At 41.0% G+C, this 23601-nt stretch overlaps 3 protein-coding genes across 6 annotated transcripts in view; all 3 read right to left on the bottom strand.

The window, feature by feature from the left end:
- Positions 1 to 16487, bottom strand: part of LOC117964928 (CD276 antigen-like) — an 83464-nt gene extending 66977 nt beyond the window's left edge. Inside the window, exons 1-5 of one of the 2 annotated variants that reach the window (XM_034909731.2) lie at positions 16177 to 16487; positions 15475 to 15539; positions 12809 to 13159; positions 12293 to 12580; positions 8658 to 11769 (exon numbers count right to left, since the gene is read on the bottom strand). In XM_034909731.2, the coding sequence (XP_034765622.2) occupies positions 11654 to 11769; positions 12293 to 12580; positions 12809 to 13159; positions 15475 to 15511 (792 nt within the window). In that variant the 5' untranslated portion in view covers positions 15512 to 15539; positions 16177 to 16487 and the 3' untranslated portion in view covers positions 8658 to 11653. Of the gene's footprint in view, positions 1 to 8657; positions 11770 to 12292; positions 12581 to 12808; positions 13160 to 15474; positions 15540 to 16176 lie in introns of those variants that run through there. The other variant, XM_059010708.1, reaches the window with a different exon arrangement.
- On the bottom strand, positions 133 to 5327 carry LOC131709050 (CD276 antigen-like). 3 transcript variants are annotated; one of them, XM_059010698.1, is made up of 5 exons: positions 5215 to 5327; positions 3805 to 3878; positions 3181 to 3534; positions 2656 to 2943; positions 1838 to 2289 (listed from the first exon to the last, which is right to left on the bottom strand). In XM_059010698.1, the coding sequence occupies exons 2-5, from the start codon at positions 3848 to 3850 to the stop codon at positions 2135 to 2137; spliced, it is 843 nt and encodes a 280-aa protein (XP_058866681.1). In that variant the 5' UTR covers positions 3851 to 3878; positions 5215 to 5327; the 3' UTR covers positions 1838 to 2134. The 3 variants fall into 3 exon arrangements, with proteins under 3 accessions (XP_058866680.1, XP_058866681.1, XP_058866679.1); XM_059010697.1 differs by lacking the exons at positions 3805 to 3878; positions 5215 to 5327 and adding an exon at positions 133 to 196 and having other exon boundaries at positions 2094 to 2289; positions 3181 to 3676; XM_059010696.1 differs by lacking the exons at positions 3805 to 3878; positions 5215 to 5327 and having other exon boundaries at positions 3181 to 3676.
- Positions 16488 to 20727: 4240 nt separating the features above from the next.
- Positions 20728 to 22770, bottom strand: LOC117968505 (CD276 antigen-like). The gene is made up of 4 exons (XM_059010711.1): positions 22702 to 22770; positions 22040 to 22393; positions 21515 to 21802; positions 20728 to 21203 (listed from the first exon to the last, which is right to left on the bottom strand). The coding sequence occupies exons 1-4, from the start codon at positions 22736 to 22738 to the stop codon at positions 21076 to 21078; spliced, it is 807 nt and encodes a 268-aa protein (XP_058866694.1). The 5' UTR covers positions 22739 to 22770; the 3' UTR covers positions 20728 to 21075.
- Positions 22771 to 23601: the final 831 nt, after the last annotated feature.

A 23601-nucleotide genomic window follows, 5' to 3' on the forward strand; every position in this document is an offset into this window, starting at 1 on the left:
AAACATGAGCTCTGGTACTGCATTTAAACATGAGCTCTGGTATTGCATTTAAACATGAGCTCTGGTATTGCATTTGGTTATAGAAAGCTATCGGTTTCCATGCTTTACTCTCAGGAAATCTTCTTCCCCAAAACTGTTGTAGTCCCAGCATCCTTTGTGCCTATTTACGTATTCCAGCACACAAGGTCCACCGGGGCTAGAATAATAATCATAAAATAGCCTAGGTGATGGAGGTTTACTTTGATTAACAGAAAAATTACAGTCATGAGATCAAAAGTCAAAACTGAGATATGTAACCAAGATTTTGAGATACTAACACAAACTTAAAAGGTTAAGATTTGTTTTTATTTTTTTAAATGTGTTTAAAACATTGTTGCTAGCTCCCTTAGTGCTTCATTCTCTCTGTAACAAACCCTGGTAATGATGTGTGTGTGCATTCTGTTATATACAGTACCAGTCAAAAGTTTGAGTACACTTGCTGGAAACTAGGTTTTTTTCATAATTGACAATGTTTTACGTCGTATATGTTTCTGTAAATACTTGAAAATGAAAACACGTTACAATATACAAAACAAAACATAAGGTTTCGCAGACTTGTGACTCGAATGAACTTGTTCTCTGATTCTGAGGTCACCCTTGGCCTGCCTGACCTTGTTCGGTCCTCATGAGTACCAGTTTCTTCAGATCGTTTGATGGTCTTGGCCACAGCAGTTACAGACACTTGCAAAGTTATTGCGATTTGTCTTAAAGATTGACCTTCATTTCTTAAAGTAATTACAGACTGTCTTTTTTCTTTGCTTAACTGAGTGTATTTTGCCATTTTCTGCTCCCTTACATTCAGGAATGACAAACTTGTGCCTATGCTACCTATATTTATAGTAATCATGGACCCTCACCTGTTAACAATAATTGGTGACAAAAGGTTAATTAGGTAACATGCTAGTTAACTCGGGGAACATCTAACAAAGACACTTTTATACTTAGACCAGAGTTCTAACACCGTGTTATACACATTTCAGACTTTTAACTGACTTGGGCTTCAGACTGAAATCCTCTTGCTTTGGGTGACCATTTCATTGAAATTGACAAGATTTACATTTTCATTTAAAAATAAAATTTTTGAATGCAATTCACTTATGATTATCAGCTTATATAAGTACACGTGTCATATAATGACATATTAAGTGTTTTTAGACAAGTTTATACAGTTAAAAGCATAGATAATCATGAAAAACCTGGTTTCAAGCAGGTGTACTCAAACTTTTGACTCCTACTATATATATATATATATAGTGTGTGCGCGCTTACCTGTTGCAGCTCAGAATATGTTATTATTTGTTATTTAGCAGATGCCTTTATCAGCTCTTAGCAGGACAGAATGTATTTAGTTGCAGATTTTTAAAAAAGGTACATTTGAGAATTCAATGTAACTTTGTACATGCTGTCGCATCACGTAACTGCCCAGTTTAATAGCATTAAATAAAGGAAAACTAAAATGCAAAGGATTCATATAATTACCGTACTGTTTAAAAAAAAAAAAAAAAAAAAAAGATTTTTTACACCAACCTCCAAGCCAATGTGTTTGTGAGCGCGCTTTCTTGTCTCAGGTTAACACACACAGGGCAATATATATATAACTACTTTAGTATAGACTGAGAAAGCACGGCAAGAACTGTTTTTGGAATACTGTTTAGTAAACTGCAAAATAATGTGTTGCAATGCTTTTGTAACCCGAAAGGTATCCGTGACCCCGCCACCGAGGGAATTGCACCCTCAGAATTTAAGTCCTCTTTTTCAGAGGGCAAATCAGGGCAAAGAGCAACTAGGACACTTAATATAATTAAAATATTGTTTTATTGCACAGAATTAAAAGAGCTGGCAGCAGGTCATTACAAAAGCATGTAGGTGCTGTGTGCAAAAAAATCAAACAAACAAACAAGGGTTTTGTAAAATCACAATAAGAGCATCCGAAAATAAAAACAACCGATTTTAAAACAAAACACAGAACACAAAACGCCGGTGCGTGCGAGGAAGGGACATCGGTAAACATTACTCCCAACATCATCATCATTATCATCAAGTACAAGGTTTACCTTTTATTTTCTTTTTATTTCCATCTTGGTTCCCCTCTCTCCTACCTACACGCACGCACACACGCTGTATCTGTTGGTGTGCTGGTACCACGGCGGTGCTTGAAAAGCAGGTAGATTGCAATGGTTATTAATGTTACCAATACCACTGTCAACAAAGACGACACCACCCACATAATGCTACTTCTGGATGAAAAATCTGTGGATTAGAAAAAAACAAAATGAGAATCAACAGCTGAATTCGGTGACTGTTTTAAAAGACAATTTTCCCTGCATCAACCCCATCATCATTAGGAATGGTTATTCAACCCAACGCTTCTGTACAGGGATTGAGAAAAGCAGAAAGTCGATGTGTCTATAAAGAGATGCTGGGGGACAGGTGGGGTTAAGTGCCCTGTAATTACTATAATCCAGTCCCCCTTCTGTTGTGTGGGATAGCTTCATTTTAAAAAGCCCACAAGCGAAAAACAGACATCAAAAACTTTTACAGCAAGTCACGTCTCCATTACAAATGGAGTTAGTGGCTCAGGTTTGAAGTGATGAGCCAGTCATGTCATATTCTTACCCTTCTTTGTTAAGGTGATCGTCTTCTTGAGGGTTTGTTTCAGTCGGTTGTGGGTAAGAACACAGGTATAATTAGCATCCCTGGACAATAGAATGTGACTTGTGATTTCCACCAGCCCATCCCTGGCCAGGAATTGGCTAGTCCTGCTGCTCTCTGTGATGTCATATCCTGACTCATTCAGCCACTTCACTGAAGCGCTGGGGTATCCTGTGGAGATACAGCTCAGGAGAGCCTTGTCTGGACTGTCCGGACGGTCAGTAATGACCAGCCGAGGCTCGCTGAATTCAGCTGGGAACAGAAACGACAACAACATTTTAAAATCATGTTTTCCAAATCAACGGAAATGAGCCAGTGGCTAAATCGATTACTGTATAATAAATAAATAAATAACCTCAGCACTCCAAAGTGACTTTGCTGTAAATGTCATGTCTAGTCATTCTCTATTTTACAAAACCCAAGTGGCAGGCAGTGTGAATGCATTGCAGAACTAGAGTGTTGCAGCTCTCTCAGAAAGACGACACTCACCTGCCACTATGAGCCGCACGTCTCCCTTGGTGTTCTCCACTTGGTTGGTGACAGCGCAGGTGTACCAGCCCTCATCCTCCCCCCGCACCTGCTTCAGTCTGAGGGAGGCGTTCCCCACACTGAGCTGCTCTGGGAACAGCTGGGTCCGACTCCTGTAGGTTTCATTCTGCAGAGCCAGCTGGTCTCGACCGTAATAGAAACTGTGGACGACATGATCGGCAGGAGGGCGTACCCAGGTAACCACCACTCTGGTGAGATCAGCCCCCGCTTTATAGGAGAAAGAGCAGCTGAGAGTGACATCGCTGCCGGGCGGTGACGTCACTGGAGACCGGGGCACTGTAACTGCATCATAAGCTGGTGGAAGAAACAATGCAAGCCTCTCATTACACAGCAATTCCAGCCAGGCTAAACTAAGAAGCGTGCTGCACCCCTGTGGCTTCAATAGAGCTCTCAGAAACATGTCTAATCTCCAAGTACACCTGGTACACCAGAGTGTAATGATTAACCTGCCCCCCTGCAACACCGACACTTGTGGATTCTTTTGGTATCAACAGATTTTCCCACAGGTATAACATGATGTGAGCATTGGAAGTGCTTTTTAAAAATATATTTTCAGTAACTTACTCTGGATCAATTGCAGAATGTACATTAAAGATGTCAGTTTCTTCATAGTCTGGAGGCAGGACTGGAGTCATGACCTGAAATGAAATAAACATTTTTGTTTAAAATCAACATGGAGGCGGTTAGTACGTGGTGCGAAAACAAAACCACCATTATAATATCATTAAAAATCCTATGCAAGTTTAACATAATGGGTACATCTTTCCTATACAGTAATAACATGCGAGATCTACGAAGTGATACATAGAGAAGATGTATTGGTTTGTTAGCGATATTTACTTTAAAATAAAGAGTTTGGGTTTCCAGTGAAATCAATGTCAGACCTTTCAGGTTTTGAGCTAAACTATTTTCTGTGTCTATTTCAGGATCACTGCGTGCTAATGCAGTTTTATGTCTGGAAACACGCTAGAGATCAAGATTTCCTATTTTAATATCAAACCCATTCATTGTGTTCGTTACATCAGGCGACACGTGCATTAAAAATCATATAGAGATGAAACAAGATCAGTATCATACACCCGGTCCCCGCTGTAAATTCACAATTAGAAACTAAACTAAGATCAGAAAGTTGGTCGCCTTTATCAACCGCAAGTCCTGCATAATCGTGAATAGGAACGAGCTATGAAACGTTTGATCAGTATTCTATTCTCTCCTGGTTTTGTTTTGCCCCGGCCTTCCCAGATTATCCCAGATTATCACAGGTGGAGGCAGCAACACACATGTTTCAATCCAGTTAGAACACTTCCTTCTAGGATCATGTTTAGTTAATGTAAGCTCAGTAGTTGGTTATAACTGTTGTTGGTTAAATACTGCCCACTAGTGGGTTTCATCAGTAATTATTGTTGGGTGTGTCACCTCCCCGGTTCGTAGAAAAAAAGAAAAGAAAAAAGGGAGAGACGCCATTTTTTGACTAAAAGGTTAAAGTTTTGTAAGTGTTAACGCGTCCTTTGTTTAGCCTACAGTATTGGCTCTGTTTAAGCTGTAATGTTCTAAAACCCAGGAGAATATAATTGTGCCTTTGACCCAACAAACTGCCTCCGAGTCTTACGTATTTTACGAGGGGAGAGATACAGAGAACAGACAAACAGAAGAAGAGACGAGAGAGGGAGAGTAGGACAACCATGTAAGCAGCACGTAAATAAAACATATTATATTAACAATACATCGATTTCGTACCAATAATTAGTTTTGAAGGAAACCAAATGAAAATGAGTTAATTTACAAATTGTAGAATAATAATACATTTTATTTGGTGGATGCCTACACTCTGAGGGGATCCACGGAAACATTCTTCAAGGCATGGCAACCTCTTCAACTGTATGTTGACAAATCCCACAATTTTACAATCTGCCAGTGAAAAGTCTCAGTCTCTCACTATATATGTTAGGTTTACAAATCAGCTGAGATTTTTACCTTAAAATGATATTTTCCTCTTGGAACTGGACTGTTCAACCGACATGACTAAAACGGATCTCCGTTTTCACGGAAGTACAAGATAAATCGCGGTGCGAAAGTCAATTTCAATAAGATTCATACGCACTACTTTTCAATAACTAACTTCGCCCGCCCCTTCCCGTCTCACACCTGCTCCAATCAAATGCACAGAGATAGCGACACATGATCAGAACAGGAATACCTGCATTGTGAGCCCTCTTACCCCTCTGGTAACCTCTTCTATGTTGACAAATCCCACAATTTTACGATCTCCAGTCATTTTAAAGTGTAACTCTTTCTTCTCTTGATACAGGCTTGTTTTTCATCTGTGATCGGTTGTTATTGTTATATATTGTTTTAATAACAGTGAATTATTATTTATTTTTTTGTTGTATTTGATGCATTTCTGTTTTTTGTAAATGTATATACAAAATAGATTCATGATTTTGCTATATTCTGTTTTTCTGAAAACTGGAGAATTAAACTGAGATCATTATTTTCTTTCATTTTTATTTTTCCAGTCGTCTGCATACCCCCCACGACCCTTAGAAGTACTCCCAGTTATAAAAATACCCCCCCCCCCCCCCCCGCAAAAAAAAAAAACAAGGCTATTGAAATGGAAATTAAGACAGTATTCATGACACAATGCTGTACCTAACCAATACACACACAAACGACGATTTACACAAGACATGGGAGGTTAAAACATTTTAATATTCAAATATAGCCAATCAATCCAAAATAGATCAAATTATACAGCCAATCACTCCGAATTAGTGGACAAAAAGAGCCAATTGGACTAAATTATCTCTAAAAAAAAAAAAAAAAAAAAAAAAAACATCATATCAAAGCTGCCGATAGGCCCCTCTGTGAAGTGACGATGTGTTCTACGAATGGCTTGTTTGATAAGTAGCGTTTCTACTTCTTGTCTGAGAGCCAAGACCTGGAGTGGGTCGTTCACGGATGTGACCGTGATCCCTCGAAAGGGAGGAGGTTCTGCACGGAACTGCAGCACGTAACCGGTGTGTACGGTGGTGAGCACCCAGGAATATGAGCTGCAGTTGTGCCAGTATTGCAGGTGGTGTTTTGCGAACGGGTGGGTCTGAGGCTGCAAGCCTTCAGGGCCCCTGCTGGGGCTGCGGAGGCTGGGGCGGAGCCTGTCTTGGAGGCTGCCTGGGACGGTCCCGTTGGAACTGTCTCCCTGAGCGCTGGGGTCCCCAGTCCTTGCTAATGGCCCTGTGTAATAGCTGCCGCGGAGGCGTGAAGGTGATGCCTCGCCCCGTGGCGCAGTGGGGATTGGAACTGTCCGGGTTACCGTGGTAACTGCCGGACGCCATCACTTCCCCCTCTCTCGTGCCGGAGCACGGAAGGGGAGCATCACAGCCAACTGTCGCAACACCTCTCGCTCCCTATGAGAGCGTTGCAATATTTCTTCTACCGCTGGTCCAAAAGTATGGCCTGGGAAGATAGGCGCGTCCAATAGGGTGGACTTGTCTGCATCTGGGACCCTCGCCTGAGAAAGCCACAGCTGTCTGCGTGCCACCACCAAGCCTGCCAGGCTTCTGCCAGGGCTTGCCCTTGGAAGCCGGAGATCTGTAGCAGAGTACCCGAGACCAAGCGTAGCTCTGAAGCCAGTGGTTCGGGAAGGGTTACAGATTGCAGCATGCCATCCAGGTAGGCTGTCAAGAGCCCTCCTGTGTTGGCACTTGTGCTTCAGCTGAGTACGCCTTTTTGAGGTGGCTTTCTGTGATCCTGCATTGGCTGTTAGGCCATACAGGATCCTTGGACAGGCCTCCTACCAGGGCGGCTCGCACCAAGGCTGCTATGGTGGAGTTCACCGACAGGAACTGTGCCTCATCGCCTCTGCACCTTCCAAGGAGGCCAGTGAGGCCACTCTGTTGCACACTGGGTGCCGAGGCCGGGTTTTGCCAGGAGGAGTTGACTTCCTCTAGAAAATCCGGGAAGTTGGAGGCTTGCTCCATGAGCGCACGAACTGAGCTTGAGAGAGGGGTCGCGTCAGTCTCTGAGGCGACCCGTCTGCAGTCACACAACTGGAAGCAGTGCGTTGCTTGCAACGGTGTGGAGCATAGCCTACAGACAGTTGCAGTGCAGTCACACAACTGGTGCAGCGTGAAGTTTACAGTGGAGTGAAGCAATCCTGAGGTGCTGTCTGGAACTCATGCAGTACACAACAGGTGCAGCGCGTAGCTTGCAGCTGGGTGGCACAGCCTACAGACCTGGAGAAAGAGGGAGAAGAAAGAAAGAAAAAAAAGAAAAAAAACCTCTTTTTTTAAAACTGCAAGGCAGTAACACGCACAGACACTCGACAGCAAGCTGGAGTGTAAGGGGGGGGGGGGGCAGTATTTTCTGTTTTGAACTACTTACAGTAATTTCAACAGTAATCTACAACCTGCAGGGGCAGGCTAGGCATTGCACAGCGAGGGTGCGTGCCGAGGTAGCCCAGAGTCCTCGACTCCACAGCGGGCGCAGCAGAGCTGAGTCTCGCTGGAGGAAAGCGTCTTTCTCTCTGTGGATTTTCCAAAAAAGCTGCTCGAGGCAGATGAAAGACAGAAACACAGGCAGCAAGCTGCAAGGTTAGAAAAGACAGGCGACGTAGGCTGTAGAAATATACATATATATATATATATATATATATATATATATATATATATTAAACGGAGCACCGTTGCGCAGCGTTTTGCTCAGGCTTCAGCTGCCAAGTTCTGGTTCAGTGGAAATGGCAAGCCAGCTTCCAGCAATAAATTGCAAGGGAACTACAGAAAACTCGGAGAGAAGGGCTCTTTTTAAGAGACAATCAACATCTGGAAGAGGTTAGTTTATACCCACCTTACCTACCTGGTTGAGAGAGGCAAAAGAGACCTATCGGCAGCTTTGATATGAAATGCTCAGTGAATACCTGACCTGTGCAGGTGTATCCCAAATGTATTGGTTGGTGGTTGTCTACGAATTGAAAGGGATCTCATTCTTTTATAGCCAATAGAACCAAATTGGAAGATAAAAAAGCCAAATCAAACCAAATTATGCAAAGAACAGCCGAATTAGAGGACAAAATGCCAATTTAACCAAATCATAAAGTCAAATTAAATGTATAGGGCTAGGGAGGCCAAACTTCCTGACCCTACGAGCTGCACAACATTTCCATCATATGGTTGAGAGCGGCAAGACACATACTGTAAAACATGAAATGCTTTCAAAACATTGTCAAGACATCTGGTGACTAGAGAAAGTCAAAACGTAGTATATATCTCATTCCGAGAAGTTCGGGCAGGGGTAGGGTGCTCTGCCGGTACACAGCGCTGCGGAGTGCACACCACACACGACTATTAGGAGGAAAAACTACATTACTAATATTGACAGCCGCGTGACCTGACAAGACTGAAAAAACAGAGGGGGGGGGGGGGGGGGGGGTTACGTATTAACAAATACAAACACAATTAAAAAGAAGGTAGAACTTATTTTTACACGCGATTACCTAGACCGGTTAAATGATTTGATTATTTGTGTAACAGGCCTATTCAATTTCATAGTGCATTTAATTGTAGTCTAAAAAACAACCCCCATACATAAGGAGTAGAGTAACCCACCTTGTAGCGCGGACCGTTGCTTGTTCTTTAATTACCAAGGTGTGGGAGCGTGAAAAAGAAACACGAAGCGGCGCAAGCAAAAACACTCACCTGATAAAGCAAAGCGTATGGCAACTTTACCTAATCTAACATCATTCTTTGCACCACAGCAAGCGGCAGGCGATAAGAAGATGCTAGCTGTAGTACATCGTCGGCTGCAGCTAAAGATGTTACTGGACCACGAGCTGAAACACCTGCAGATGACGTGGAAACCTAGGAAGGCCCTGTCTCTCGCATCATGCAGCGGCTAGCACCGCAAATGGCAGCATGTTATCTAATGACCCAGCGCTTTGGCCAGATCTTCCGAATTTAACTAAAAATTACAGATTTTTTTTTTTTTTTTTTAACTGGACGTCGTTTTTTACTGATTTATACCCAATTTTTCTCTATTATTCACTATACTGCGTTATAGGGATGGGTCGGTATACCGGCTTTTCGGTTTACCGCGGTTTAGGTACATTATGGTATTAATACCGTTCCTTTCATTTATTCTGCACCGCAATTATCGTAATTCCTTTATACACCGGTTAACGCAGTTTTTCAACTGCAAACACGCTTCTTCTAAATCAAGCGATGGTACTTGCAGCCTTAGCAAAGTGTCTGAGGAAGATCTTTTTGTGAACGGATACTGTATTTTGATAATGTTTTTGAAACTGTCAACGACACAGAATACACGTTTCAATCGCTCTGTTCTGTTCCCCAGAGCCGGCTGCTCTTGGCTGGTGTCTTTCTGACGCCACACGCAGCTTTTAGAGAAAGGCCTTCTCCAAACCTTGCAGCGCAGCACACATTTTAAACGTGCTATATTCTGTCTGGATTATCAACAGTCAGTTTAATGTAATTGATTAACATTAACTTTATTGTAAAATTATACACCACTTATCACGGATTTAATACATTATGTTAGTTTAAATAATTGATTGATTTAATATAACGTTGACAAGGCTGTTCACGGCTTCATTGTATAATGATAAAACGTCGTTCGCCTCCGCTAACAAGGTGGCAGCAGTAGTTTTAGTGGTTATTTGCATTACGATGAACAGGTCCCTCATGATCTCTGCATCGTCCCTTTGGTTCACAGCCGCAGCCAGCTTCCCGCAGCAACCTTTCAAAGCTGCGCTGGGCTATGCAGAATCCGCACAGATTTCTGTGGGTGTTGAGCGACGTCTACAGCGCATCTCCGCGGTTCTGTGCAGCGCAGTTAAACCTAGCAGAGTCCCACGACTGCAGCAGGATAGCCTGCTTATTATCAACGTAGCTTTGTTTAAACAAGTTCTAACAGTATTCCAATTTTCTTAGGTAAGGGAAGAAATCTTTTTTTTTTTTTTACAAACTCCACGTGTAATAATCATCAAAGCTTACTTGTGCAGTCGACATCTAGCTATAAATCCAATAACATGCTTTAGTATTAAAATAAATTCTTTTTTGCTATACGTATTTTATTTATCCGGTTGAAACAATAAACAACTAATCTCTGCTCTTAAATAATAACCTGTGGTACATGTTTGTGTTTTAAGCAATAAGAGCGATCATTTCCAATTATCGGTCTTATTGCTTAGTATTATTTATTTATTTATTTATTTAATGTATGTATTTATGTTATTGTATACGTTAAAATGATTTAACAGACTACAGCACCACGTCATTTTGAGCAAATAATAGATCTTAATACTGTTGTAGTATAACATTGAGAGTGTACAACTTTAGTGTGTGTGTGGTTTTTTTTTTAAATTCTGATTGTCTTTATAAAAAAAGAAACGTACTAGTTATTTGGCATAGTAAAATAATATAAAATGTTTAAATCTGGAGCCGTGGAAACCGGTACTGTCCTGGTGGCAGTCCACATCGGAGGAGCTTGTCAGTGGTTAGACCTGCCCCACGCAGGAGCGCGGGGGAGGGAGTACCGCGGCCACTGGGCGGGACCGAGTGCGTCATCCCAGGAAGGGGCCTATCGGCAGCTCTTATATAAAGATCCCAATAGGCAGGCATATTATTAGGCTTCCAAGCCAAAGGCTGGGAAGCCTATTATTATTATTATTATTATTATTATTATTGTTATTATTATTATTATTATTATTTTTTTTTTTCCGCACAAACATCGCAGAGTTATGAAAACGCTTACCTAAGTAGATGCCTATGGCTGGACAACCAGACTGGCGTCCCCGAATGAAAAAGTCACATGGTTCGACCGCCATATTGGATCTCGTGGAAAATTTGGGAATTATTCAAAACTCTTGTCGTTGAAAACAACTTAAAGTGGAACTGTGATGGCAGCAGATAGTGCAGCAATGGCCTATAAAAAAACACATGTTCAATCGAGGTTGATTGAACAATCACTTTGCCCGCTACGCTGGATTGGCGCCAAATATGTATTATTATTATTATTATTATTATTATTATTATTTTCTTAGCAGACTATTTTATCCCATAGCAATGTTGGTGGTCGTCTTCGAATTGTGGTATACTTAGAAAGTAGGGCAAGCAGCGATTTTGGAATACTGTTTAGTAAATTGCAAAATGCTGTATTACAGTGCAGTGCTCGTTTGCAATCATGTTCACAGATTGTCTTTGTACAGTATAAGTGCAGTACCATGCTTTGGTGTTTTAGACACACTGATGTACCCGACATGAATCATTTATAATGCCCTGATGCTAATAAAGCAACTGCAATGTACGAGAACAACTCCCTGAGATGTGATACTTTTACACGTCTGATGGACCCCTGGAACCCGTTAAATTGGACAGGGCATGTTCTGTTGTTCTATTGGCTCTGTTTAAGTGCTGGCATTACAGTGGCGCTTGAAAAGCAGGCAGATTGCAATGATCACTGTTGCTACCCCTACCACTGTCAAGACAACCCACAAAACAATGCGATGCCTGTCCGGATAACCTGTGGATTAGAAAAAAACAAAATGAGGATCAACATCAGGAATGCTTCTTCAACCCAACGCTTCTGTACAGGGATTGAGAAAAGCAGAAAGTTGAGACACAGATCATGGTGGAGATCCAGAGTACCGTGGAGTAACTGGCGGAAGTGCCCGATTATGATGACATTTTTTGGGGGAATGAAACTGTGGTGCTCGGCACTTACTGCACAAAACCAGGTGAGAGGACTGAATCCGAAACCCCAAACTTCTCGGTCCGAGATCAGCGGCAGGGTTCCCGAGATGGTTTTGTTTTCTCTCCTTCTTTAAACAATTTGACTATAAAGAGATGCTGGGGGACAGGTGGGGTTAAGTGCCCTGTAATTACTATAATCCAGTCCCCCTTCTGTTGTGTGGGATAGCTTCATTTTAAAAAGCCCACAAGCGAAAAACTGACATCAAAAACTTTTACAGCAAGTCACGTCTCCATTACAAATGGAGTTAGTGGCTCAGGTTTGAAGTGATGAGCCAGTCATGTCATATTCTTACCCTTCTTTGTTAAGGTGATCGTCTTCATGAGGGTTTGGTTCAGTCGGCTGTGGGTAAGAACACAGGTATAATTAGCATCCCTGGACACTAGAATGTGACTTGTGATTTCCAGCAGCCCATCCCTGGCCAGGGATTGGCTAGTCTTGCTGCTCTCTGTGATGTCACATCCTGTCTCATTCAGCCACTGCACTGAAGCGCTGGGGTATCCTGTGGAGATGCAGCTCAGGAGAGCCTTGTCTGGACTGTCCGGACGGTCAGTAACGACCAGCTGAGGCTCGCTGAATTCAGCTGGGAACAGAAACGACAACAGCATTTTAAAATCATGTTTTCCAAATCAACGGAAATGAGCCAGTGGCTAAATCAATTACTGTACGATAAATAAATAAATAACCTCAGCACTCCAAAGTGACTTTGCTGCAAATGTCACAGCCTCTATTTTACAAAACAGTGTCAGGGCAGTGTGCTTGTGAATAGAGAACTGGAGTGTTGCAGCTCTCTCAGTAAGACGACACTAACCTGCCACTATGAGTCGCACGTCTCCCTGGGTGCTCTCCACTTGGTTGGTGACAGCGCAGGTGTACCAGCCCTCATCCTCCCCCCGCACCTGTTTCAGTCTGAGGGAGGCGTTCCCCACACTGAGCTGCTCTGGGAACAGCTGGGTCCGACTCCTGTAGGTTTCATTCTGCAGAGCCAGCTGGTCCTGACCGTAATAGAAACTGTGGACCACCCGATAGTCACGGCGTTGCCAGGTAACCACCACTCTGGTGAGATCAGCCCCCTCTTTATAGGAGAAAGAGCAGTCGAGAGTGACATCACTGCCGGGAGGTGACGTCACTGGAGACCGGGGCACTGTAACTGCAACACAGACTGGAACAAAAAACAGCAGCAGCCATTGATGTAAATGTGTACCTGAACAGGTCCTGTAAATGCCAGTGTGAAAAACCTTTAGATAGATATATATATATATATATATATCAAATCACAACAGAAGTTCACGGTGTAGGTTGAAACTCGCTGGCTCCGTTTGTTTCAACCCGACTCTTATCCTGAACGCTGTTTCCATCATAAAATGAAACCCTTTTCTGCTGTACATCTGGACAGAGAGTACAATAAAGCATGTAAAGTTAGAGCTCATTTTAATGTGATTTTGTAAATGTATGTTCTGTATTCAGTTATAGTTTCATGAATCCGGTTGCACTTTATGAAAACAATGTGTGGCAAAGAAAGACAAATGCAATATGGTAGCTTTATCCATGTACTCGTAGCACTCGGTTTTCTGTAGGGCCAAGCAGGTGTCTATTCAGGTAATCGTGGCCCTGAATATCAAAGCTTTTGTTTCAGGGCTTTAACTTACTAATGCATTGTAGAGTTTTAACATTACTTCCCTTGATTTAAATTCAGCACTTCTCACAAGATATCCGAGCATCTTGTTGGCCTTTTTTTTATATAGTTTCCCCACATTGTCTAGATGAAGACATTTCTGAGTCAGGTCTTTTTCATAGATTCCATCTTCAATTTCACTATCTCCCAGATGATATTTATAATGCACATTTTTATTGCCTGCATGCAATACTTTACACTTTTCTCTATTAAATGTCATTTGCCATGTGTCTGCCCAGTTCTGAATGCTGTCTAGATCATTTTGAATGACCTTTGCTGCTGCAACAGTGTTTGCCACTCCTCCTATTTTTGTGTCGTCTGCAAATTTAACAAGTTTGCTTACTATACTAGAATCTAAGTCATTAATGTAGATTAGGAAGAGCAGAGGACCTAATACTGATCCCTGTGGTTCTCCACTGGTTACTTCGCTCCATTTTGAGGTTTCTCCTCTAATCGGTAGTTGTACTTTAACAGTGTTATTTGTAAACTTGCATGTCCTTTGTGTCTCCTCACTCTATGTGTTTTCCTCATGCTGTGTGTGTGGTCCCCCCCCCCCTGTCCTGGGAGTCAGGACCCAGAGTGGGCTACCCCCTTTCCCGTGTCTGCGTCTCCCTCCTCTGCCGAGTTCAGTGCTTGCAGCGCGGCTGTTTCAGTTCATCGAAGAGCATTGAAACTGCTAACTTGTGCAGAAAGTCTCTTAATTTTAAGACTTGTAGTCTGATAAAATATCAAACTCTCATTTTTATGGTATTGTAAAATGTATAGAAAACAAATTACTGTCATTTGTACAGTGTGACTGTGTGACCGTGTGCATTGACTTACGGTTACTTTCTGTAAATCAGTTTATACAGTGTGATCGTCTATTTGCTGTAAATCCGTTTATGCGATCACACCAGTTATTTTTAAGATATGTGCTGCCAGTCATTTGACCGTTAAATTTACTTTTTTTAAAAAAATTATTATGATTCCCATTACATGAGAGTAGATGTTCAAACTCTCATGCTGATTTGAACTCGGCTCTCGCCAACATGCGCACCAACTAAGACGCAGCTTCACAGTAAACTAATGTGATCCATCTGCGTCTCCATCCATTTGCGTTTCCTTCCATCTGATGATGCAGATATCCTTCTGTCTGGTGTTGATGGCTGAAGTGTAATGCTGGCTCCAGGGATCAGCTTATTGCCTCCCTGGCGCATCAGCACACACAACGGCTGCGATGCTGGCTCCGGGGATCAACCACAGTGCGGCCTCCCCAGCGCATCAGCATGACAACCGTCTGGATTGAGCGAAGTAGGGTCTGGGGTCTTCAAGTGGGCACCTTCCATCCTCAGTGTATATATATTTTTTCAACATCTATGCATGCATGTATTTCTATGTATTCATTTATGAATGTACTTATGTTTCTTTTTGGTATAAAATATCCTGCATAACCAAAAGTATAATTTAATACAATATATATTAAAAGGAGTTCTCCTAATTGTACTTTTTTTCTGAGTCCTGATGTACTTGCATTATTATTTGGTTCTATTAAATGTATCTTCTCTATTTAGGTTTCTCATTTAAATACTAACAATAGTTGTCGAAGCCACATTTATGTAAATTGCACCCATTCCACCCGTCGCAAAACAGCAGAGAAGGTGGAAACAACATTGGGGATAAGAGTCGGATTAGACAGCGAGTTTCGGACTGCCGGGAGACACTGTCTCACAATCATTTTTCACTTTAATCTGTACCCTGTAGTTCTGGGGCAAACGTGTCAGAAATTAAAATACAATGTAAGTGTATTTGTTTCAGTAACTTACTATGCAGGTAAACTTGTAGGAATAGCAGCCTTTTCATAGCCTGGAGACAGGAATTTTCAGCACACCTGCAATTTAATAATTGTGTTTAGTGAAACATGCAGGATGTCCTTCCTCTGTTGGGGGTGATATACGTGTTTAAAATATTTTTTAATATACACAAATTATATATGTTAAATCTAGTTAAGAGATTTAAGATTTACTTAAATATTTAAGTTCACAAAATCAAGATTTATTTGCGAACGCTAAATCTTGATTCTCAAAATAAAGATTTAACAATATATATTATATAATATTTTTAAAATAAAGATTTAACATTTAAATGTTGAAAAGTTGCTAAATAGGTTTATAAATTATATCTGAATGTACACATTAAAAAACAAATATTTATTTTCACAACATTTATAAATCGGAGGAAAAAATACGAGATTTAAGTTAAATCTTAAAATAACACACACTGTATATATAATGAGGACCATCTGCCGCACAAAACTAATATCACGTTAAAAATAAATTACAACGATGTCGTTCGTTAGTACAAATTTCATATAGAAATTGGCATGACAATAAAAATAATTGTGTTGCCAAAGCACATGCATGGCACAACCGACTAAAATATATAGACAAAGAAAACACACACATATTTATATATATAGTAAACAGTACCCCCCTCTCTCTCAAACTTAAAATATGCACGATCCTTACTTCCTGAGTACTCTTCTGTTATAAACCGCACAAGCAGCCGCCTCCACAACCTCTTCTCTGATGATGTACTGTATGAATGGATGTCTGCAGGTCCCTGTGCTACATTTGAATTCGCCGCTTTGGATCTTGCAGCCAATAGAAAAAGCCGACGTGAGCGGTCATGACAGGTGCGTTCGTGGGCACGCCTCCCGGAAACACTAATACATATTAATTCAGAATTATCAAGTTACAGCTCGTGTTCTGATTGGAGCGGGTGTTACAAGCACAGAAACACGCTAACGACTGTAAATCGCCCTGGATAAGGGCGTCTGCTAAGAAATAAATAATAATAATAATAATAATAATAATAATAATAATAATAATAATAATAATAATAATAATAATCTATCCGGTCAACCTGTATTTGTAAGAAAGGATACCGGCTACATGTTCTCTAGCAAACTCGTGTAATGTAGGTATTTGTAATGAATGGTTTCTTTATTTTCTTTAGCGGAACACAGCGGAGTTTATCCAACACAAAAGCATAGGTCCACAGTGTAACCCTCTCCCCCTTATTACATCCGGTTTGTCTATGGCAAACACAATAGTTCAAAATAAAACTTTAAAATGTGCAGTCCTCCAAATCGGAACTGAAGCGGAAATATTTCAGACTGACACATACTCCAAACTCCAAAGACAGTACTTCAGCCGCAGCTAAAAATAGCAACCCAGTGCTGTGACACCGAGAATAAAAACGAGATGTCAGCTTAGCGCACCACTCACGCAACCCGACGCCGGAATGTCTTTTCTTAGCGTTGGAAAGCAAGGTGGTGCTCTAAAAATACAAATCCTGAGGATGTACAGAAACGGGGAAATAAACACGAGGGGTATTACATAGACGAGCGGTGCTGCTCAACCGAGACCTGTAAGGCGAGTTGGGTGCAAGGCAAGCTTAGCTCCTGGAACCAGGTTTCAAGCCGCGGTTCTGAAAAAAAGTGGCTTCATGTTCTTAATTGTCGTTTCTTTTTTCGTGTTGTAATTGGATGGGTTAGTCTTGAATTCTCCTCCTGCAGGGTCCGTCGGGAAGGAGGAGTGGCGGATCAGGGGCTGTGCTTCTGGGACCCCGTGTGTGTGAGCGCAGAGGATCCCGTGCTGAAGGACAGGGTCGGAGGAGGGAAGCAGTGCTGTACCGGGAGCCTCTGTAACAGCCACTCACACCAGAGACGCAGCCTCCTCTCCTTCGTGTTTCACAAACTCCGCACCCTGTTCTCAAAGACGAAAAACTTTTTTCGGAAAACTTTCTGAAAGACTTCTAAATTAAAGTAATACTCAAAAGAAACGCATTACAATAATTTGTCACCCCCCATGTGATTGTCTTCCTTGCCGACGTGATGTGCTGTTACAGAGAGTAGCTGACAAGATGATTCCATCAGTCTTAGCTGCATGGGTCTCAGATACGCAGTTTAGAAAGAAGTACATAGCAGATACGTATTGTCGTTTTAAACATGAGCTCTGGTATTGCATTTAAACATGAGCTCTGGCATTGCATTTAAACATGAGCTCTGGTATTGCATTTAAACATGATCTCTGGTATTGCATTTAAACATGAGCTCTGGTATTGCATTTAAACATGAGCTCTGGTATTGCATTTAAACATGATCTCTGGTATTGCATTTAAACATGATCTCTTGTATTGCATTTAAACATGATCTCTGGTATTGCATTTAAACATGAGCTCTGGTATTGCATTTAAACATGAGCTCTGGTATTGCATTTAAACATGAGCTCTGGTATTGCATTTAAACATGATCTCTGGTATTGCATTTAAACATGATCTCTGGCATTGCATTTAAACATGATCTCTGGTATTGCATTTAAACATGAGCTCTGGTATTGCATTTAAACATGAGCTCTGGTATTGCATTTAAACATGAGCTCTGGTATTGCATTTAAACATGAGCTCTGGTATTGCATTTAAACATGATCTCTGGTATTGCATTTAAACATGAGCTCTGGTATTGCATTTAAACATGAGCTCTGGTATTGCATTTAAACATGAGCTCTGGTATTGCATTTAAACATGATCTCTGGTATTGCATTTAAACATGAGCTCTGGTATTGCATTTAAACATGAGCTCTGGTATTGCATTTAAACATGATCTCTGGTATTGCATTTAAACATGAGCTCTGGTATTGCATTTAAACATGAGCTCTGGTATTGCATTTAAACATGAGCTCTGGTATTGCATTTAAACATGAGCTCTGGTATTGCATTTAAACATGATCTCTGGTATTGCATTTAAACATGAGCTCTGGTATTGCATTTAAACATGAGCTCTGGTATTGCATTTAAACATGATCTCTGGTATTGCATTTAAACATGAGCTCTGGTATTGCATTTAAACATGAGCTCTGGTATTGCATTTAAACATGAGCTCTGGTATTGCATTTAAACATGAGCTCTGGTATTGCATTTAAACATGATCTCTGGTATTGCATTTAAACATGAGCTCTGGTATTGCATTTAAACATGAGCTCTGGTATTGCATTTAAACATGAGCTCTGGCATTGCATTTAAACATGAGCTCTGGCATTGCATTTAAACATGAGCTCTGGTATTGCATTTAAACATGAGCTCTGGTATTGCATTTAAACATGATCTCTGGTATTGCATTTAAACATGAGCTCTGGTATTGCATTTAAACATGAGCTCTGGTATTGCATTTAAACATGAGCTCTGGTATTGCATTTAAACATGAGCTCTGGTATTGCATTTAAACATGAGCTCTGGTATTGCATTTAAACATGAGCTCTGGTATTGCATTTAAACATGATCTCTGGTATTGCATTTAAACATGAGCTCTGGTATTGCATTTAAACATGAGCTCTGGTATTGCATTTAAACATGAGCTCTGCTATTGCATTTAAACATGAGCTCTGGTATTGCATTTAAACATGAGCTCTGGTATTGCATTTAAACATGAGCTCTGGTATTGCATTTAAACATGAGCTCTGGTATTGCATTTAAACATGAGCTCTGGTATTGCATTTAAACATGAGCTCTGGTGTTGCATTTAAACATGAGCTCTGATATTGCATTTGGTTATGAAACGTCTCCACGCTTTACTCAGGAAATCCTTTTCCAAAAAACCTCATCATAGTCCCAGCGTCCTTTGCGCCTGTTTACATATTGCAGCACACAAGGTCCACCGAGTCTATAATAATAATAATAATAATAATAATAATAATAGCCTTAAGTACTATGCAGGAGGTTTTCTTTGATTAACAACAAAACTAGAATCATAATTATGAGATTGAAAGTCAATATTTTTGAGATACTAAGACGAACTTTCAAGATTAAGATTTTTTGATTCTATGGAGGCAACAGCCACAAATGTAGAACACCGTAAATTTACAAATAAAGGTAGAAACAGTTCATTTTACCCGCACTTAACAGTTCATTTATAAACAAAACGTATTTTTAAAGTCAAATGCATTACATTTTAATGTTTCTTACAGTATAGAGGGAAAAAAAGGTGAAATACATTGAAGTATTCATTTCAGTAAAAACAAAAATCTTTTACAGGTATTATTTTACATTTGAAAATTACGGTTGTTGCATAGAAATTGAGATTTTTTTTTTACAAAACATTAAAAAAATATATTAAATTCAGTTCTTTTAAATTAGTGGCCGCCCTTCCTCCAGATGGCTAGCTAAAGGTCTCATTATGGTCACAGAGAGGTGATACAGGATTGTTCATGACAGCATCCAGTCTATTCATGAAGGATCCGAGAGTCTCTGCTTCAACAACGCTGTCCGGCAGCCTGTTCCAATGGGTCACCATACCTTCTCTAGCTTTGAATTCAACTCTCTCGGCTATATAACTTGTCAAGTTGACTTTAGACCTTCATCCACTGAAACAAATCTAATAAATCTAAACAAGATCTACCCTTCCTGAAGCCACGTTGGCTGTCCCCTATAATATTGTTATTATATAAATATTCTTTATATTTTGCTCCTTATTATAGTTTCTATGATTTTATATACAATTGAATTTAAGCTTATAGGTCTGTAGTTCCCAGGGTGAAATTGATCTCTCTTTTTAAATATAGTTCAGACATTGCCAATTTTCCAGTCCAGTGGAGTGGCTTCTTTATTTATAGATGTGTTGAATATAGAACATGCTGGTTTAAAAATCAGTTAACCGTGTTAAATGAAAGAAAACAAGAAAGCAAGCAATTCATAGAATTACGATTTTTTTACGCCAAAGTCCAAAGCCAGTTTGTGTTTGAGAGCACGCTTTCTTGTTGTTGATTCTGTCACGGGTTAACACACACGGGGCAATACAAAAAATAAAAACATGAAAAAATACTTTAGGTCTGAGAAAGCACAGCAAGAACAGTTTTTGGAATACTATTTAGTACATTTCCAGGTGCTGTACCGTGCTTTGGTGTTTTAGACATCATTCATTTTTTTTTTTATTTCCTGGCATCTCATTGGCTAGTATCCTTGGCAGGGGGGGGGGGGGGGGGGGGGGGGGTCCTTTAACTTTCAATAGATGACCACGAAATAAAAAGTACCAGTTTAAGTGCCTTTTCAACTGGATAGATATCCTTGAGCCTCTGAATGTTCAAGTTTTAAACCATAAAATCTGTTTCTGTCTTTTTTTTTCGTAACCAGTTGCCCATTTTCTAAGCGACCCGACAGGTTGGGCGTTATTGGGAAATACCGCACCTTCCAGGGACGATAAGGTGCCTGTGGCGTCAGGGCTGCATTACACCCTTGAGCGGTCCGGTATTGCTCAATACTGCCCAGCTGTTAATAAAGCAACTGCAATGTACGAGAACAACTCCCTGAGATGTGATACTTTTACACATCTGATGGACCCCTGGAACCCGTTAAATCAGACAGGGCATATTCTATTGGCTCTGTTGGTGTGCTGGCATACAGCGGCGCTTGAAAAGCAGACAGATTGCAATGATCACTGTTGCTACCCCTACCACTGTCAAGACAACCCATGAAACAATGCGATGCCTGTCCGGATAACCTGTGGATTAGAAAAAAACCAAAATGAGGATCAACATCAGGAATGCTTCTTCAACCCAACGCTTCTGTACAGGGATTGAGAAAAGCAGAAAGTCGATGTGTCTATAAAGAGATGCTGGGGGACAGGTGGGGTTAAGTGCCCTGTAATTACTATAATCCAGTCCCCCTTCTGTTGTGTGGGATAGCTTCATTTTAAAAAGCCCACAAGTGAAAAACAGACATCAAAAACTTTTACAGCAAGTCACGTCTCCATTACAAATGGAGTTAGTGGCTCAGGTTTGAAGTGATGAGCCAGTCATGTCATATTCTTACCCTTCTTTGTTAAGGTGATCGTCTTCATGAGGGTTTGGTTCAGTCGGCTGTGGGTAAGAACACAGGTATAATTAGCATCCCTGGACACTAGAATGTGACTTGTGATTTCCACCAGCCCATCCCTGGCCAGGGATTGGCTAGTCCTGCTGCTCTCTGTGATGTCACATCCTGTCTCATTCAGCCACTGCACTGAAGCGCTGGGGTATCCTGTGGAGATGCAGCTCAGGAGAGCCTTGTCTGGACTGTCCGGACTGTCAGTAACGACCAGCTGAGGCTCGCTGAATTCAGCTGGGAACAGAAACAACAACAGCATTTTAAAATCATGTTTTCCAAATCAACGGAAATGAGCCAGTGACTAATTCAATTACTGTATGATAAATAAATAAATAACCTCAGCACTCCAAAGTGACTTTGCTGTAAATGTCATGTCTAGTCATTCTCTATTTTACAAAACCCAAGTGGCAGGGAGTGTGAATGCATTGCAGAACTGGAGTGTTGCAGCTCTCTCAGTAAGACTACACTCACCTGCCACTATGAGCTGCACGTCTCCCTTGGTGCTCTCCACTTGGTTGGTGACAGAGCAGGTGTACCAGCCCTCATCCTCCCCCCGCACCTGTTTCAGTCTGAGGGAGGCGTTCCCCACACTGAGCTGCTCTGGGAACAGCTGGGTCCGATTCCTGTAGGTTTCATTCTGCAGAGCCAGCTGGTCCTGACCGTAATAGAAACTGTGGACGACATGATCGGCAGGAGGGCGTTGCCAGGTAACCACCACTCTGGTGAGATCAGCCCCCGCTTTATAGGAGAAAGAGCAGCTGAGAGTGACATCACTGCCGGGAGGTGACGTCACTGGAGACCGGGGCACTGTAACTGCAACACAGACTGGAACGAAAAACAGCAGCCATTGATGTATATGTGTACTTGAACAGGTTTTGAGAAAAAATCAAAACAGAAGATCATAGTATAGCTAAATTAATAATAATAATAATAATAATAATAATAATAATAATAATAATAATAATAATAATAATAATAATAATAATAATAATAATAATAATAATAATGGTATAGTCGCACCATGTTTCACAGCTAATTATTTTCCACTTTACCTGTACTCTGTAGTTCTGGGGCAAGCTTGTCAGAAATAAAAATAAAATGTAACTTTTTTTGTTTTGTTTTCAGTAACTTACCATGCAGCCAAACGTGTATGAACAGCAGCTTGTTCATAGGATAGAGACAGAGCAAGACCTTCGATTCCAGCGCACCTGCAACGTGATCATTGTGTTTTAGTTTAAAAGCCCGATACAAAATGTGCCAAGATATTTTAATAACGACCAGCTGTCGCACACAACTGACCTCACGATACAAAACTACATGGAGTCCGTCCCTTAGGGCACATTCCACGTGATACTGCTATTGGAAAAGTCCCCATTAAAAGCCCGCTGGTCACAACAGTTGCCAAAGTCTATGCCTCTCTGTTTTTTCTTGCTTCATACTTTCTTCAAGTGTTTTACATGTTTATATAACTAATAAAACAGAAGTAAACAACCAGTAGAGGTGATATATAATTTTTTGGAAGATTATCATCCTGCTCTCCATGTGCTGCCATCCACTTCCTGGCTGCTTCATTCAAGAGTCATGGCTCAGTCAAAGCAGTGTGAGTTTATTTTATTGTTACCTTTTATTATGTCAAATGTATTTGTATTTATTAGATGTATAACGTCTCTAGAATCAGTTAGACCATTACAGCATGAAGTCAGAAGCTTATTTTTTTTTTCATAATCAACTCTTGTTATTTTCCCATTGTATATGCATTCAGAAACTGCTAGATTATTATTTTTTCGTTGTAAAAATAAGATATATAGTTACCCCGTGAGGTTTAGCCTTCCCACGCCCTCAATGAGTTTAACACTCGTGTCACAGCTGACCTTTTACATCAGTAAATGTCATGATGTGGGAAAATTAATGTGGCGTCAAGATCGCCAGGGGCGCCCCCACATGGCAGTTTCTGTGAGAAGTTAAAAGGCTTCAAGGTAAGTGTTCATGCTTCGATACGTCGAGAGTGCAGGGACTAGCCCGACATTAACATA

This window comes from Acipenser ruthenus, chromosome 41 (genome assembly GCF_902713425.1).
Source record: "Acipenser ruthenus chromosome 41, fAciRut3.2 maternal haplotype, whole genome shotgun sequence".
Lineage (NCBI taxonomy): Eukaryota > Metazoa > Chordata > Actinopteri > Acipenseriformes > Acipenseridae > Acipenser > Acipenser ruthenus.